The sequence below is a fragment of the Chamaea fasciata genome, unplaced genomic scaffold, assembly GCF_029207755.1.
Source record: "Chamaea fasciata isolate MVZ Bird 193981 ecotype frontalis unplaced genomic scaffold, bChaFas1.0.hap1 SCAF_7, whole genome shotgun sequence".
Lineage (NCBI taxonomy): Eukaryota > Metazoa > Chordata > Aves > Passeriformes > Sylviidae > Chamaea > Chamaea fasciata.
Genome location: NW_027094092.1, coordinates 29,804,837 through 29,824,017, shown reverse-complemented (window position 1 = coordinate 29,824,017; position 19,181 = coordinate 29,804,837). Strand labels below are relative to the sequence as shown.

Sequence of the window (19,181 nt, the reverse complement as noted above, 5' to 3'; positions counted from 1 at the left end):
AACTAATTAAGTTATATTTTAGCATCATGTTGTGTGTTTTGTTAGTGGGAGACTTACTATCAGAACAGTTTTTTCTTCTAACAACAGCTTTATCAGAGAGCAGCTAGTAGCACATTAAAGTAATGTAGAATGGCTTGAGTTGGAAGAGAGCTTAAAGGTGATCTAGTTCCAAACTTCCCATCAGAGGCAGGGATTGCACCCACTTAGGGTGTTCAGGGCCCTATACAAGTTGGCACTGAACATTTTTAGGAATGGAGCATACATAGCTTCTCTGGGCACCTGTGCTGGTGACTCCCTACCCACAGAGAAAAGTATTTCTTCCTGACTTCTGATCTAAATCTCTCTTCTTTTAGTTTAAAGCTGCTTCCCTTTGTCCTATCACTATCTGCCCATGTAAAAAGTCACTCTCTCTCTTACTTAAAAAGTCCCTTGAAGTACTGGAAGACCACAGTGAGTCAGAGTTTCAATGCCCACTTTGCTTGCTGTCTGCCATTCAGGGGTTGTACAGCATATAGTTGCTAGCTAGAGGTCTTCCAAAACTCTCTTGTGTAGAGGTCCTGCCTTGGGCCCACTGAGCCTCAGATTTCTTTCCAAATCTCTTTAATACGTGCAGATGTTAATGGAGGTGGTGTGTGAGGAGGGAAAAAGAGGGACTGACTTTAAGCATATTAAAGGAATCTTCATTATAAAAATTTCAGTGTTATAAAATGGTTCTATTGTGTAAATAATGCTGTCAGTAACTTTTTTTTTCTTTTTAGGATTATGTCTTTGGAAGAAGAAATTATTTCGAAGAAAGTTAAACTTATAATAATTGACTCTGTTGCTTCAGTTGTCAGAAAGGAGTTTGATACAAAACTCCAGGGCAATCTGGCAGAGAGAAGTAACTTTTTGACTAGAGGAGCATCAGTGTTGAAGTATTTGGCAGAGGAGTTCTCAATACCAGTAAGTTCTTCTTCCTTTTCTGAGTTTTAACCTTACAGTATCAGGTAAAAGAGAAGAAGGAAAATGACATGAGGACAGAAACCAGACAATGATTCTAGCAGGAATCTTTAAGCAGGTACCTGTTGGAATAGAGCTGGGAAATAGAAGAACAGTAGTGCTTCTGTTTGGTGTGTTTCTTCTGTGGGATTTTTTTTTTTGGGCTTTTTTAAATTTTTTAGAAATTATTTTATTTTTTGTTAATTTGGGACTTCAAATAAGCAATTCCTAGAGTCCCCAGCTGTCTCTCAGCGCTTTGTTTTGGTTTTTGATTTTTTTTCCCTTAAATCCTACATTTTCTTGCCGTTAAATATTGTTTATCCTGGTGGTTCCTTTGTACTGCATTGTCACTCTACCTAATGCATACTCTGGGTAGGTGAAGCTTTTTTCTTCCCCTGTTTCTTTTACTTAAGTTAATAGAATCTCAAAAAGGCTTATGCTCTGGAACAGTGTAAATTCCTCTTGTAGCTGATAAGGTATGCTAATTCCTGCAGAGGGGAAGGTAACAGCTCAGCAAATCCTTGTCTCTAGACTTGCCCATAAAATGCAAAGAAAGGCATGGACACTCAGTGCAAGGACCGGGTAGACCTGATTGAAAAGTGCTTTAGAAGATGTAAATTGTATAGATGTGTTTGTGTGTGTGTGTTTATTATGTGGTCCACAAAGGGTAATTTCAAAAGATATCATTGAAACTCAACTCTTTAAAGTATTTCCTGGTATGGGTAACCTACTCATCACTGCAGTGTAAGAGAGAAGCTGTGGTAAGATTGTAAGACTGGTGGGGCCTTTTTCACTCTGACGCTCCTGAAGTCACAGAAACTATCGCATCAGAAACAGGAAGTGTGGAACTGGCTGATGTAACTTAAGGGGAATGGATTTCCTTCTGCCATGTGACTTCTAAAGACTTCTGATGGAGAAGATTAAACCCTGTCCAAGTGCCTTCAAAGTTCATGTACAAAAGACAACATCCCAGTCAGTGCACCCGGTAATGTTTATAGTGACTGTTTATAAAGCCAGGAAAGAGCTGTGTGTAAGCATGTACACTCTGATATTTTGAAAAATAAGTCCTTTGAGAAAGGGGAGAAGTTTTATGAGAAGATGCTATTTTTCTCTATTTCTCCATTTTCTTCTCCTTTAGGCAGCCTTTGCCCTGCCTTCCACATTCACTGAAATGTTGAAGCTGAGCTGGATTTGAACCTCCGACATTTCAGGCTGCTGTCCTGCTTAGTCAGAGAGCAGTGTTGATATGCACAAAAGTCTTAGAATTGGACAGTATGAAGCAGCCTAAGACTGTGATTCTAATTCTTCCTACATAAGAAGAATACAAAGCTCTAACATTTAGAGGTTTCATTACATTAAAAGTCACTTGTTTGCTTTGCAACATTTTCAGTACCTCATGTTGAGATTGTTTCTCACTGTGAACACTTTAGTAAGGAGTTCTGGGATTTTTAGCAGGAACTTGTGCTTTGATTACAGCCTTTGACTTTTTGAATTGGTCCATGAGATGTCTTACCTTTTAAATAATATCTTTAATGATCCATGAAATTATATGTGTATACACAAACTGAAAGCTTGTATGTTTTTAAAGCAACTATTGATTAGATTTTTCAGTTTATTAAATGCAAAACCACTCTTCTAATTTATCATTTTTGCGAGCATTGCTTATTGGTTGATTCTAGAGTATTTTAAAGATTTGTTAAAATTTATGTTGCAAAATAAACTCTAGTAAGTCCTGTTGATTAAGAATTCTAGGAGGACTTGGGCTAGAGATTTGGATTCTTGCAAACATGGATTCCTAGGCAAGGCTGTCTGGTTAACATGCAGAATCCAGTGTTGGAGTATGTTGGCATCCACTGCAAAATCAGTCTGCTGTTCCATGTGTTGCATGCATTTCCCTTACAGAGTATCTGAGATTCTCACTGTAAATAACTGTGTTGGCATTATTTCAGGTGTTTTACTTACCTACAAAATAATAATTACAAATTTGGGACTAAGGACATAAGTAAGGTTGTAAAGTGATTTAGATCACTAATAAACTGGACACATGAATGTAATGCTTCATGGCACAATCAGTGCAACTAAATACTAAATTGGGCAACAATTAGGGAGACTCAGTCTGAAGCTGATAGGATTAAAACTTGAAGTCAGTCCTTTTGGCTGTAGCTAAAGGTCTGGTGAAAAACTTCGACTAGTTGAACAAGGGAATTGGAAATTAGGAGGTATCAGCTGTAACTCTTATTGGAGCAGTACATCTGCCATGGACAGTCCAGTCAGGGTGGTGAAAAAGTATATTCCAGAAAAGAGCCTTGAAAATGAATGGGGAGAGCAGTCTTAGTAAAGAAGACCTAAGGTGCTTACTTTGTTCAGCTTAGCTAAGGAAATGTTAAGGGCTTCTTCATTAGTCAATATGCACTTACTTGGTGAAGGGGTATTTGATAAAAGTTCTCATTGGCTGACACAGTTCTGTGTTTGGAAGCCGAATTAAGCAAGTTCAGACTTCAAATAAGGGGTGTGTTCTTACCGGACTAATTAATCATTGGAATGCACAACTAAACATAAATAGCAGCTTATCATGAGTATGTTTAAGTGGGCATTCCTCCCCTATTTCCTAAAAGCAAAATGGGTTCAAATGGGGTTAACTTTGGGGAAACCCCGTGCTACCATGTTATGCCAGAGTTAAAAGGATCTTAGTGCAGTTATTTTTGTTGGCATTATAAACTCTCTAACGGTTTGTAATTATGGGTTTGTGGTGTCAGGTTATTGAGTTTGATGTGCAAAAGTGGCTAGCGGTCAGTGTTTTTACCAAACTCAAGGGGAGCTGTTTCAAATCTAAGTAGCTTGTAGGAGAAGGGAGTATAGGTGACCTTGTCCCTGATAAGTAACAGCTGTGTCAATTAACCAATACAGCCTCACCCCTGATGAATCACAGCTATATTCAATAAAGATAAGTGTGATAAAAGGGAGTGGCTTAGCTGGTAAGGGTTGGGTCATGAAGAAGGAGGATCCTGGGGAGAGAGAGAGGTACTGCTGTGAGGTTAGTCTGGGTCTACAATTAGAGCCTGTTGTTGGAACCTGTAGTCGTAGTCTGGCCAGGTAAAAGCCTGCATTCAGAGTCTGCAAACTAATCCCTGCAGTCATCGTTCAGCAGGAAATAGCCAGCAGTCAGAGGCTGCAAGGGAAGCCTACAGTAGGGGCTTGCTGCAGCCAGAGTCAGTGAATGGTTGGAGTCAGGATGGCTCAGCTGTAAAGAGGAATAAACCAGGACCCTTTTCATGCTGTGATAAACAAGGAGTCTGTGTCTCTGCTCATTTCTACACTCTACTAAGAGGGCTGCTGCAACAGTAGCTCTATATGGTATGAGGTATTTGGTAAAAAAGTTGACCTTGATTATAGCAAAACTGATAGTGGTTATTCATTAACCTCTCTGCGCTTCTATTTTCAGGTTGTTGAGTGGGGCAGAACTGTTCAATGAGATGATGTTGTGAGGATAGGGTCATTACTATTAACAAGGAATTTGTACTGAGTCCAGGAGAATATTTAGATGCTCCTTAGAAAGTAGCAGTTGCTATCCTCAGTGTAAAATTTAACACAGTTGCAGTAAATGAAAACGTAATCTGTGTCTTGAGATGAGAAAAAAATAATAAACATTTTAATTGAATGGTACCATCTTAGCCACTGGATGAAGCTAGTGAAAATGGTTTGTGGGTGTCATTTCTTGCTTGAACTAATTTTTTGTAGTAGTTTTTTTGTGTTTCTTTCTGTTGTTGTTTGTAAAGTACAAAGAAAAGCGAAATTGGTTTATTTTTAATTTATGGACATTAGTAAAGGTTTAGTAGTTTCTCAAAAAGTGAAGTATGATGCCCAATTGCCTTTTTTGACCTTTTTTTCCTAGTAACTTAGCAGTAAGCCCAGGTTCATTCTAGGCATTTGAAGTGATGCCAGTGCAAGAGGCTGCACAAGGTTTAGATCACTAATGGCCGATTGACAGGTGCCCTGGCAGCCATACTGATGAATGAACACTCTCTGAAGCTTTAGCCTCCGTGAGGCACTAAGTAGCAGTGTTTCCTTTTCCCTTTCCTGCAGAGAGTTGTCGCCAAAATATACTTTTTTTTTTTTTTTTCTCCCAGGTTTGGTTGGAACTAGCTAGTCAGATCGAAAGCAGTTCTTGGAAACTGAGAAGGACAGCTTGATTATCAATGAAACAAAATCCCCTTTCTTTTTGAAATCCAGTGAATATGCAAATCTATATGAAAAAGTTTCATTACCTTTATCTGCTAATAAAGCACTTTGTAGCTGAGAGCATTTGGATCTGAATGTCTTCTCTTACAATGTGTGCTGATGCTGTCTATGAGATTACATATTTAAGCAATAGTAATCAGTCCTGTATGTTTCCTGTTGAGCTTTCTGACTTATTTAGTCTCCTGGAAAAGAAAGTAAAATATGCTTTGGATTTTTTTTCTTCATTCCATATTCACAGGAAATTGTATATTATTGGTACGTGGTATTTAGTGAAAGTTTGGACTAGCTGAGACATGTCTCCTTTTCAGTAACAAATGTAAAGAGCTAAAACTAAAACCCAATATGACTAGAATTATTGTTGAGATTTAAAAATGTACCTTATAAAATTTGTTGTTCATAGACTCTGGTTTTTCTAGTCATTAATACTTTAGAAAATACATAAAGCTGGCTAGACATCTCTGTGAAAAAGTACTCCAGAAGCAGCAGTTGCAAATCTAAACTGCTTTAAGCATTCTTTTAAATGCCAAATTGAGACTAATGATGAAATTTGCTTTGTAAAACCCTAAGGCTAATGAAATTACAACATTTGCTGTCCTTTATGCCTTTGTCTGGATTATGTCTTAGATCATTAAAGTGAACCTTTGTTATTTATGATCAATATGTTGGTTATTGTTACCAGCAGATGTATAATAGCATGGTCTGTTCTTTTTTTTATTTGTTCTTTCTGAAAATAGGAAGTAACTTAGGATGAGAGACTTTAATCTCTCATGTGTGATTTTTTAGAGCAAATGAAAGACAAACCTTATGTAATCATTCTCCAATGCTTTCATTTTCTATGCGAAGTAAATTAATAGTCCACGAAGCCCACAAGTTCCACAGTAATATTTTTTCCCCATTTAGAATCAACATGCTCCATTTAAAAACTAAAAATACACTTGATATTTATAATATGACAACAGATCTGTCACAGTCAATTTTTTTTTCCCACTCTGATGTCATAGATTTTAGTTTAAGTGCTTCATAATCACTTATGCATTGTACACCTTAAACTTCTACCCAACATTTTAATTTACTTTAGAAAGCCAAATGTTTAGCTAAGTGTATATTTGCCTTTGGGTTGGGTAAGTTTTTTCATCTCAAAATCACTTCATATGGAGAAATTACTTGACATCTGCAGTGCTTTTTCTGCCGTCTTTCGTTAAGTGTGTTTGCTTGTCTGGTCTCATCTTCCTGCAGTAAATTGTCTCAAAACTGAAGTGCTTCTGTTGCCATAGAGAGAGGGAATATTCAGGCTGGTAGTTTTCTTTTTGTTTATAATCAACTATTCCCATTTGGTCTTGTTCTTGCTTCTTTTTATTCCGTGTCCACGTAGACGGTAGCTTGTCACCTCCTCTGCACTTTAGCTATTGCTGTTCTGATATTTGAAAATACTGGTTTATGGAGCACAAAACAAATTCCAAAATAAAAGATTCCTCAAGGAAAGTTGTTTAAATGCCAGTTCCCTTTGAATTGGAAATAAATATGTAAAGAGTTTGGTAAAAATACATAGTTGATTTTTTTCTTACATTGCGTAGCAATACTGTATAATGACTTTTCTAAAATTATGGGGATACATTAGACATTCAGGTTATTTTGTCTATATCCAAACTGTAACGCTGCTGAAATGCAAACTTGATTTTTATTCTTTGCTATTAAAAAGTATGTTTAATGCCAGTGTTACAGAAACCATAATTGTATTATCTTCACAGATTGTTTAAAACTAGAATGAAAGAAACATTACTTGCAAAACTTAGAGAGCTAGTTCCACTTTGAAGTTTTCTAGAAAGAGAAATCTCTTACGAGTTATGCTGTATTGAATCATGTGTTTCTTTAATGAAGAGTTAATGTTATCAGAAGAAAACTTTTTGGAACTGACTTACCAGAATTTAACTAGCTTTATTTAGGTCTGATGTGGTTCAGACTGTTTCTAGTAGTGAGAATTCCATGTAAAGTGTGGGTCTTTTTCTGTTAAGCTGCTGATATTTATGTATAGTGTTACATCACTCAAGTTTTAAGCCTATTTTGGGTTTATGTATGTATGTGAACTTGAATATGTTTTCTAGCAGCTAATAGGAGCATCTCCCTATTTCTGCATAATCACACTGAACTCCTGGCTGTCTGCTTGCTCAAATTTTAAGTAATAATGTTGTTCTCCTTTCAGTCTGGGGTTGCTATTTGTGTTGTTCTCTCCCTTCATATGAGTAGCTTTCATACTTTTTCCCATGAAGTTTGTGTATTTCTCTAGGTAGCAACTAAACGAGAGTTTAAACAATGTGACTGATTAGAAGACACAGTAGATCATTTGAACCTGCAGAATTTTATTAAGATAATTCACCAGGTTCTTGAAGAAACTGGGTAGTCCTCTGATGAACTCAAAAGGATGAAAAGATCCCAGTGTCTTATGCTATTCATAGTGTGAACATTATGCACAGAAGCATAAATATTTAGAATGATGTAGATATTGCACAATTTGCTGACTTTGTTCTTCTGTATGAAACAAAGAATCTTTGAGTAGACCTGCCTTTTTTTGAGCTATGGAAAACAGTAGTTAATTTGTTTCCCAAGTAAGGAAGATTAGTTCCAAAACTAACTTTCTTCTAAAAAAACCCAATTCTTGTTCTCTTCCAGATGTTTAACTTCCCCTGCACCAAAATTCATGTTGGTGTTCATGTCCTCATTAAATGGTGAACTGGACAGCATTAGAAAATGGCATTTGTTCTATCTGTATCAGAACTTTTGGTTTCAAACATCCTCTTTTTTGGTATAAAGAGGAGCACCTAACCTTATTCAGTGCGCTTCATCTGTTTAAGTTACAAATACTTTGTGAAATGAGTGTGGTGATGCACTGGAACAGGTGGGCCAGGGTAGTTGCAATGTACCATCCCTGGAAGTTTTCAAGGCCAGGTTGGATGAGCAACCTGATTTAGCAGAAGGTTTCCTGCCCATGGCAGAGGAGTTGGAACTAGGTGATCTTTAAGGTCCCTTTCAACCCAAACCATTCTATGATGTTAAGATTTCCTACCATGTTATAAATAGCAGTACTTTCATGCCCAGAACAGTGTCTATAGCTTTGGATTTTTAAATTAAGTATTACAATGTTAGCCTTTTTTTTTTTTAACAAATACTTGCTTAAAAAGTAAATGTCAGAATTTCACATTTATATGAACAGTGCTATTTATAAAGTGTGATTTGGCATGAATTTTAATTTTTGTTGTTGTTTACTTAGGAAACCAAGATGGTTAAAGGGGACTTACAGAACAGTGTTCTTTTTTTGTCCTTGATAAAACTTCAGAAACTCAGTTTTTATTGGCAGACCATTTAGGTCTCAATCATTCCACTCCATAGTATTGAGCAAAACCCAGTTTTGATAAAAGGGTGTAAATTCAACTGTTAAGTGTTGTTAGGGTGGCTTTGTCTTCTCGTGTGGTTGTTAAAAATTATCCTCAGAAGGCACACAGCTTTGTTTTAATTTGATATGCCTGATTAAAATGTAATTATAACTATCTTCAGTACTGCTGCCATTTGTGTTCTTTTTAAAATATGTCTGGAGAATATATGTTTATGCAGTTTATGGCCTGACACTTTTTCTTTTGGACCATCTATACCATAAAATATTTAGTACTGCTGAGGAAAGGAATGAGAAATGGTAGAGCAGTGTTTCCTGTTTGCGTGTGGTGGTGAAGTATAGCGAAGGAGGTAGTTTTAAGTTACATGATACTTGAATTCAGCTTGTTTTTTCTTTTAAAGTATTCCCTTCATTGCTTTTTCCATTTTACAGTGCAAATGACTTTGCCAAAAGCTATCGTTCTGCACAATTGCACATATGAAATTATGTAGAAAGAACACACTAGGATTAACATATAGGAGAGGGAGTTGAGAGGAATCAGATTTTACTACCAGGTTTATTTTTGTTCTGCTCTATGATTATGCACAATATTTGCTATAAAGTAGGGCAGGCACTTTCTCTGATATCTGCCTTGACTTGAATTTTTCAAGGACTTCTTCCAAAGTAAATAAACAGTTCCTTGTGTTTTCTAGCCCTCACTGCTGTTACACTTCTTTGGGTTCAGCTGATTGACTAATTTTGAAAGTGAGGTGCCCAAAAGTGGACAGTATTCCAGATGAATCTCTAGCAAAGTTTAGGTATGGAGAAGGATTTCTTCTCATGCCTAGCAGGACATCCTCATGTTTATGCATCATAACACAGTTTGCTTTCTTTGCAACAGCCTAATGCTGTTTACCTGCCAATTATTAAAATCTTGGATCTGCATCTGCTGACTTTGCTGCTTAGCTAGTTGCTCCTTCTAATGTTATTTTTCCTAACTTGCCAAGATGATTTTGAATTCTAATCTCATGGTTTACTTGCAGTCTCCTCCCTGCTTACCTGTTTTTGCAAGAAAAGTGATCATTCATTCTGTTACAGATTCTTTGTGTAGCTATTGGGTAGAACCAGACTTCATGCAGGCTGTACCATTTTATTCAGTGAGAGACCTTTAAGTACTGATAACGGCTGTGTGTCATTTTACAATAAACTTTGCATAGATTAATCTAGGTTATAGTTTTCTAGTTTCAGTAACATACCTATATATGATGTTCTTCTGCTAAAATAAAAATATAGGTTTGGTTTTTTTGTGTTTTTTTTTGGGGGGGGGGTTGTTTTTTTTTTCCCTGCCCTATCACATTGCTATTATGTATGTGCTGTAAAAAACAACAGTTAATTGTACTGATGGGCTTTTATGCCTTTTCTTGGGAGCTTAGGGTTTGACAAGATGTACTGTTTTGACTGTATGAAAAACTGCCTGAACCTTTGGGCCAATAATCTCTTTGTGACTCTGTGGAGAAGTACTTATGTTTTGAGTATTCAGTGGTTTTTGTGTTTTTTTTTCTTGTGCTTCTTCCCTGTCCTCTGATTTTATTTAAACTGTAAGTTCTCTAGGAATATTTCTGTGTTTGCATAATTCATAGCTGAATGGGATTCTAGTCTTTAGACAGGATAGCAATGCAAAGAATAGTTGACCAGATTGCAAGTTCTTAGAAAAATCTTAATGGATCTTGAGCTCCTGTATGAGCTCAGTATAGAAAAAGTAGTGATTTGATTTCCAGATTCTATATTGTTAGTTTGCTTTTTGGTTACTCAGGCCCAGGACTTCTGGGAATAATGAGGACCAGCTCTGCAGTTGTTACTCCTAAGTAATATGGTACCAGCACACCTGAGGCATAAAAGGATGGGGTTAAAACAAAACTAAGATTGGGCAATGCATATGTCTCTTATAATACAAATGTGACCAGAGATCAAAAGTAAAATTTTACTTTCTTGGAAACTGGGGTTAATAGAAATGATGGTACCACTTCCCTCTTGATGTCTACAGAACTGCTTTGTGAGAACATTGGGGCTGCTTTTTGATCAAGTTTGGTCTGGAAGCTCCATGATGCCGTCTGCTTGCTGCTATTAACTGCAGAACCTGCCTTTTGCAGTCTGCAAAATTTCCATCTTTCCACATGTTATAACAGACAACCAGACTAAACTATTTCAGTTAGATTGTTGATGATCCTGTGCTGCTTTGAAAATGAAGTATTTGGATTTGCAGGGCAAGCTTTTCAGTCTGCATTTTTTCTTCTGCTTTTGAGGCTCTTATGCATTAGAAGAGTTCTTTGCTCTGGTTTCCTTAATCTGTTCTGCTTGGAATTGGAATTTATGAGCTATAACATAAGGTCTCCTGAGAAACTTCATTCTGACTTTTCTGCAAGAACACTCCATCTTCTTTATTGAGAACAAGTATATTTTAGATCATTGTTCTCTGAAGTTTCAGCTAAATGTGTTGATTTTTTCACATCATTTTAATATCTCTTTAATTCTTTTGGCAGAAATTCAGTATAAAACACAGGGAGAGCCATTTCAAATATGGATTCCTTTGAGAGTCTACATGATCTCAGCAACCTCGTCAAAATTGTCATGTTACCTCTCTAAAATGCATAGCTATATCTCATTTGAGAATATAGAATTTCTGCTATAATATAGTAAGTAAACAAAATGAGATTTCAAGGTTTTTATTGAATAGGGTGGAACAGTTTTCTGGAAAGTTTCGATTAGACAGGAATAAATGAGCTGCTGGTTTTTCTTGGTGAGACTACATCTGAATTTTAGTAATGACAGTATCTCTTTCCAACTCAATAGTCCTAACATTTGATACTCCAATTTGGATAAGTTGTATTGCCCACCCCAGCATTAAAATAACTTTCTTTGTCTCTAGATTCCAGTATTTTCCATATGTTACTTTTGTATTTATTGTATCTCCTACATTTGACCTAGGCAAAGAGTGTTTTTCTCTTGAACAATATCTGAGGTCTTGACTGGATTGTTGGCAGTCCATGGTATTGCATGTTTCATTATGTCCTGATCAGCAAGATTAGTTCTAACACAAGAACTGTTCTCTCTTTTTTTTTTTTTTTTTTCCTGCAGCTGAAACTTAGTACTTGAGGAAGAAATTGCTTTAGAAGTGTTTACTGCTTAGATTCTTTTTCTAACTTCGTAAAGACCTCCCCCTAAGGGGCTTGCTTAAGGCTGCAGGCACATGCTGCTGTTCTAGGTACTTTACTTCTCAAGAACGTTAATTTAAGCAAAATGGCTTCAAATATTGGCAGTCTTTGAAATACCAAACTGAAGTTATTTTCCTGTAAAGCTTATGAATGATACTAGTGAGCTACAGCTGGGTAGCTGGAACTTCAGTGTAGGGTGATGTGTCTTTCTCTGTAAGTCCCAAATTTTTGAATCATCTAAGGTTGGCATGTTTTGGGCTTGTATAACTTCCTGTGGTTGCATGGAAGAGCTCTATGTCCGAGCTCTTTCTGGAGCTGTAATGGAAACAGTCATACCTGGGCAGTGAGCACAAAGTTTCTGAGGAGGCTTGGGTACACAACACATGAACAGAACTAGGGTGCTGTGTGTCAGAGCAGATAGTATTTTATTCTGCTTTTGTGATGTGCCTAAAATGGAGCTGCTAAAAACAAAGAGCAGCTGCTGAAATGCTTTGTGAAGCTTACTCATGCTTGTCATATTTTCAAGGAGCAGATTGACAGCAGTAAAAGAAATAGTTACTGTGGAGATCCTGTTTGGGGTTGGGAGCAACACTTACTTGTGTCTCCTTTCTCAGTTGGCTTAAGGGAGTCACAGAAGAGCCACCACTAGCAAAGTGGAAATCCACTGACCTGCAGCTGCCATTCTGAAGTTGTCCCTAGGAAAGAGGACACCAGGTACAAGCTGCAAGCAGAATAAATTATCTGTGCAAGTGACAGATTATCACAAGTGACAAGATTAATTGAGCCTGCTTATGGAAAGTATGAGTAATCCAAAATCAAGAGGTGGTCAACAAGTGGCAGAGATTATTTCTTTCCTACCTGCTTTGTAATTCATTTCATTGTCACATTTGCAACTGGTTTGTGCTTGCTTTTTAGCCTGAACAAGGATGTAAACCAGCTGAAAAAGCAAACCAGGGGAAAAAATGTAGTGGGCAATTGTATAGCTGAACAGGCACTAATGTAGGCAGGAAGGAGGGGCAGGAGTGTGTGGTTTCTGGCAGCAGCACAAATTTTGAATGTAAAACTGCATCTTCAGTAAAAAGGACAGCATGAGTAAAAATGCTAGAGGGATTATTACTCAGAATGAGCAAAGAAAAAGCTTGAAATGTTCTTTAAACTTGGAACTGTTCTAGAAAGGCCTGTATAACATACCATTATTATGATGCTTTGTACTTTGACTAAATGTGAACCAATGCCTGGTTGTATGCAACCTATCCGTACACTGCTTAAGGCTTTTGTGCACTATTAGGTCAGTGTCCTGGTTTTAATCTGCACATTCTGGTTTTAAAATGTATCATAATATGCTGTATTTGGAGTTGTAATATATCCATGCATAATGAATTATAGCTGAGGTCAGATATTATGCTGAATAGTAGATTTTTCAAATTGCAGTATTTCTTCCTGTGCTAAAATTCAGAATGATATGTGTAGCAACCCATAAAATAGCTGGTACGGTTCATAACATGCTTCTTTCATTTATTATTAATAGTTTCATATCCATCTGTCAGTATGTTATGGCTAAACTATTACCTAAGTTTTTGCAGCTGCTGCTTTAAGAGTCTGTGTAATGTAATTATCTCCAGCTCCTGTTCTTTGTCTGCTGGTAAGAGGAAATTTTACTGAGACCTTACTGAATTGTCCAAGACTGTAAGTTCAAATTCAGGTGAAAGTCTGTGATCTTGATTTAACTTGCTTGGTGGTACTTTCCTTGTTCTTTTGTTTGAACTACATTGGTTGCAGCAGTTGTTTCAAGTAATAGCGGTTTGTTTCATCTCATTAGAGGTTCTGTACATAGTTGTTGTAGTCCTGTATCTTGTTCTATTTTTAGAACATTTTGTGCAAATTATAGCTCCTGATTTGATCTGAAGATAGACCCTGTAGTGAGGTCTGATTTGAAATGGATGGGGCTATGGATAGTGTGTGTAGGGCTTTTTGACACCCTCTATTAAAAGGTGGATGAAGATGAATTTGTTTGCAGCAAAGATAGCTATTGATGTAGAAAGTAGTATGTATGTAGATTGCCAAAGTACTTGATGCTTGATACTGAACAATACTAGAGCATAAGAATTCAGATTGTTGCTAAAGCAAAGTAGTTTCATACTAGTTACTTGGAGATGCAAAATTCCGGAAGTATTTTTGTGGTCCTCTGTGTGTGCATGTGTTTTTTTAAAATTCTAGTGCAGTCAAATTCCAAGTACCACAATTTGTAAATCACAATAGGTATACACTTTTTTCATGTTTTGGTGCCAGGTAAAATCTGTCAGCATAAATGTGTAATTTCTTCCATTATAAAGTAATAATACTTGTGTATATTTAAAAGAATTTTTTTTTTGTCTCCTAGAATAGCATAATTTTTGCTGATAGGATATAATGAAATATTTTCCATCTTTTTATAAACAGTGTTAGGGAAAAGATTGCATTGTGCATACATGACTGTCCCACTGGCATTTGGTCCAGTCATTCACCTCTGACTGGATCTCTTCCCAGTCTAAGATGGTGGCTGTTGAAATACAACCCAACAAGTTAGGTGTCCATTAATTCCCAAAGCCTTAAAGTTACTTTCCTGCCAAGGGCCACTTATTACCAGCCATTAAGTGGTAGCAGACTGGTCTGTTACTAGGATTGTATTTCAGTGGCCATTGTGTTTTGTTTGTTTGGTTTTTTCCTGGTTTTTGGGGTGTTCGTCGACAGGATTAGTTTGAAAGAATATCTTTTCAGTTATTTTAATGCTCATTTTTGCTTTGAGCTCTATTTGCCCTAAAGCACTGCTGTTTTGCAGTTGGCTTTGTAATCATCCCTTCTGAAGGAATAATTGACTAGGAATAATAGTTATGTGTTTCTCCTCTTAAGACCCAACAATCTGTGCAGAAGCCTACACTGTTTCTTCTTAGTCACTGCAGCTGAGTCTTTGGATGTTGGAGGTAAAGTCTGCATACTGGTGATTATGTCATGGATTATTGGTGCAGTGACTTAGCTGCTGCCTTTTTTTTTCATAGAGCCCTCCAAATATAAGGAGATACTAAACAGAGGAAGTCTGTGAATAGTCAGGAAATGAGAGCCTGTATAGCAATCACACAACTTAATTTGCAGGTACTCGAGTGCAGTAAACTACTGGAACTCCGTACATTTCACCAATTTGTTTGGAACCAACAAGGCAGCCTGGGTGGTAGATGCTGCTTGAAAATGTGAATCTGGTCCTTCTACACTTGTAGAGCCTTCTGGAGTTTGGAGCAGAAAACCTAAATATTTGTAGCCAGGCCCAAAGCCTATTCACATCATGCAAACACTGCAACTGATTCTGTTAAACCTAACTGCATTATTTATGTGAGTTTGGATTTTTGTAACTCTGATGTTCCTCAAATACTGATCATGTCCAAATAAATTCTGGTAATTAGGAATGATCAGTCACTTTACCCCAGTTTGTCTGAAAGATAGACAACATTGACTCCCGTGGCATAGCTCAATAACTGACATTTAAGATTCTGTTGTTTAAGGAATGATATAAATAATTGGCTTTTTTTTTTTTTTTTTGGAGGCAAAGTGTAATTTAGATTTGGTCGATGAATTTTGCTAAATGTCAAGAGAAACTCAAGGAAAATGAAATTTCTGTGGTACCAGACAAAGATGCCTGGTTCATGATGCTGTGGTATCAGTGATAAAAGTCATATAGGTTGTATTTCTGAAATCTAAAAAATATGCACAAACTTAATTACTGTCATATGCTTCTGTCAAAAACTCTAGATGGAATTATAGTGTTTAAAATCTTTTTTAATCGGTGCTAGAGTTTTTTCAGTAATCCATGAACTAACACAGTCTGTGACCTCAGAGTGTTTCTAATACTCCAGCTTTTTTCTCAGCTTCATAAATCTCCTTCCCAATTCAGAGTTGTTACTGATGAGATAAAGCGAAGACGTACCGATAGGAAGTGTGTGAAAGTTTGGGGCTTTTTTAATTAGCTCAATTGATGCAGTCAGGTAAAGGGGGAGCTCACTAGAAATCTGAAAAGGAGCTTGGGGAAACCTGTCAGTTTGTCTAGTAAAAATGGTATTTCTGTCTGTAAACATCCCTTTGTCTAGTTTAGACCCTGTGGAGTTACTGATAAGCAGACATTAAGCTTTCCTACTTTTGCTGTGACATTTAATCTGGAAGTTCCATTTATATTTAAATTGCGGGTTTTTAATACACTATCAGACACCAAATGCTTGTGGTCATTGTATCCATTTGAATGTGAATGGTCTAGTAAAGTGCACACTACTGATATACTTAATCATTTGATATTAATATATTCCTTTTTGGATCCACTCTCCTAGTGCAGGCATGTGCGAATTTTATGATAAGAATAAAGACAGCAGAGTTTTTGTTAAATAAAAATACTTGTAAGTTATTTTGTAGAGTAAGCAGCTTCAAGTTTTTGATGATACTAAAATGGAAGCAGAAAGCTGACCCTCCTCCCCCTTCCTGCAACAAATTTTAAAGCAATTGGAAGGGAAAACTGACATTGAGACTTCTCGAGTTTTTGCTGTCATCACCATGGAGCTTCATCTATTGTATACAGCAGCTGAGAACATCTGCCCTTCTCATAAAGATTTTCTTTTTCCTTTCCTTCAGTGTGTACTTCTCCTGTTTTGCAGGTGAATGTCTTTTATTGTTTATTCTTCCTCTTATCCCTTCTGATTTAGATGTCTAAAGACACCTTTAAATCTCCCACCTTGTTACACATCTCAAAATTAAATTTAATTTCAATCAGGAGTGAGTTTTTCTTGGAAATGGTGAAGAAAGTGGCAGCCTAAAAACCCCTTTTTGTGTTTTTCTTGCTAGTCTTCTGTTTTCCACTCCCTTCTTTGAATTCTTCATTTTATGTATTCAAGGCTGAGGAGATGTTCCCCACAAGCTTAACAACTGCTGTTGGTTTATAGTGCCTATTTAGTCATGGTTGAATTTCTTAGATTTTTTAGTTTTCTGAAATAAGCACAACCACATTGTCCCGGCCAATTAGGATGAAAACATGTGTGGCTGAAAAGTTCAGGCTGTACTCATCAGATTTAGACTCCCTAATATTTTATATATGTGGTTGAAGGTGAAATAACACTCATAATGCTGTGAGCTTTTATATATTCATAAATATATAATCATACACAAAGAAATATGTACTTTATCTTATGATTCTTTTTTCCTGAATAACTTTTTCACTGGGATGTCAGGATGAGACAGCCTTGCTTTTTGACTTGTTCACTTGTATTCTGCTATAGGTCCTACACCCTTTTGAAAGGAACTGCTGTGTTGCTAAGTTGTGAGGTTTTTTTTGTTATCCTTGTATCAGCTTCTGCTTTCTTGAATCCATCTCTCCCCTGCCCTTCCCTCCCTCCCCCCCCCCCCCCCCCCCAAGTATTTCTCCAGTCTTTTGAAACCTTCTTGAAGACTAAACCTGTCCTTTTTAGGTTCCTTCTGTTTGTGGTGCTGGTGCACAAGCATTTTGCAGGAACAGCACAGGGGATTTTCGGTGCTGTTGGATGTTGTGCTGTGGTTTATTTGTTCCTCTCACTTCAGTTAGAGCACTAATTAGACAACAGATATTTTTCAGCTGAATGGGTTAAGACTAAACTTAAATGTGCTTGTTCCTCTCTGGTGTGTTTTCTCTATTGATAAAACATAGGTATGGCAGGTGATTTGTAAGAAATTATTTCAACAAGGTTCTTTAATTATACTGAAACTATAGGTACTGGCTTTTGAGCTACCAAAACTTAGATAGTATGAATTCCCTGTTCTAGAAATCATTGCAATCCATTTTTTCTTCAAATTTTTGGACATTGAAATATTAGCATTTACAGTAAAATACTAATCATAGAAGCATTTTCAAGAACTGCAAGCAGATTTCTTGTTAGTGTGCACTTTTTGATTGCTCATTCTATATAAGTTGCATAAATGCTCTGGAAGTGTTGGTAGAATATAGAGATAATGTAGAAAAGAAACAACAGCCTTTTAAAAGATGAATCACGGGCGTATTTTTGTTTTCTGTATTTTCTGAATACCAAATATGTAGGTATTCTCTATTGCATTCTGTTATTCATTTTGTTTTGCACCAGCCTATTGTCTTTAGTTTTGTGTTCTATAGATCCCTTTTCAGGAGATGTTTATGGCCTTTTGATAGGAAAACATATTCTAGTAGCTGGACGTCAAACTAGAAGTTGTTTGGATTATAGTCTTAGCTGTGTTGTCTGGTATCTCTCCTGGCTCAAGTTTGATATGCACAGGAAAAAGAACCTTTAATGAAAAGGCCTGCGGATGAAGAATTCTTTGTGGCAAATCTTGTTTGCTCAATGACTGAAATAAGTACGATATTCCTACTCGGTTTTCCAGTGTACTGTCCTAGAGCGATTTTGGGTGATTTATTTCAGACTGAGGTATTTGAGTGTGTTTTGCACAGGGCCTGATTAAATTTGCTTGTGACTGTGACTGCTGTTTGGCTATTGCTAATGGAAAACTGGTACTATTTCTACGATCAAATCAATCCTTAATTTAAATTCTTGCAATAAGTGTCTAATATGTGCTTGCTGGAGAATAATAAATATAGGTGGGGTGGTGGAGGAGCTTATTTTTGTATGTTGTAAATTAAATTTCTTCCCTTGTTAAGATTTTACATAGTTGATTTGGCTGAAGAACTTCAGACTTCACTTTGAGATTGAACACAACAAAGCCTTAGTTACCCGCTTGAGTTAGGCAGAGTACTTTGTTAGCTGAAACATGCTCGGGTATTTGTTATTCAGCTGTGATTTTTTTCATGATACAAATCTTTGATGCTCCCATTGACAGAATTTGGGGCTGACTATACTGGAATCATTTCTGCCAGTCGGTGAAGCCTTTCACACAGAGCAACATCCACAAGGTGGTGCTTTTTCATCACCCAAAAGGGAGAGGAACTTCTCTTTACCAAGTTGTGTTGGCTTTCTGCCTGTTGTCTGGCAGAAATGAGAAGTTCAGATACTGAGGTGAGTGTATCCTTTTCTCCCTGAATGTGGAGTGAACCCTATTACTCTCTGTTCTTTCCAGCCTTTGTGGTTGCAAACTGAACTGTGATGCTCAGAAGTTCAGACAAGAGAAAGGCAATGGCTTGGAAATCAACATTGAGCCGTGTTGGCTGAATCATGGAAAGGTTCTCCCTGAAATACTGAAGTTGTACAGATCAGGGAGGATGTATCCTGCCAGAGTAAAATCACACCTAGAATTGCAACAATTTTTTTGTCAGGCTCAGGTCACCTTGTTTGGAACTATGCAGGAGCCTGAAAATGGAAGAATGTGTAGTGCTTTAGGCAAGTGCTCTGCAGTTTGGGGAGTGGGTAAAGGGGAACTGA

At 37.0% G+C, this 19,181-nt stretch overlaps 1 protein-coding gene across 12 annotated transcripts in view; it reads left to right on the top strand.

Moving 5' to 3' along the window:
• RAD51B (RAD51 paralog B) overlaps window positions 1-19,181 on the top strand; it is a 407,321-nt gene that overhangs the window by 52,763 nt on the left and 335,377 nt on the right. For all 12 annotated transcript variants that reach the window (XM_066188243.1, XM_066188244.1, XM_066188251.1 and 9 more), the window contains exon 7: window positions 759-942. In XM_066188243.1, the coding sequence (XP_066044340.1) occupies window positions 759-942 (184 nt within the window). The remainder of the gene's footprint in view (window positions 1-758; window positions 943-19,181) is intronic.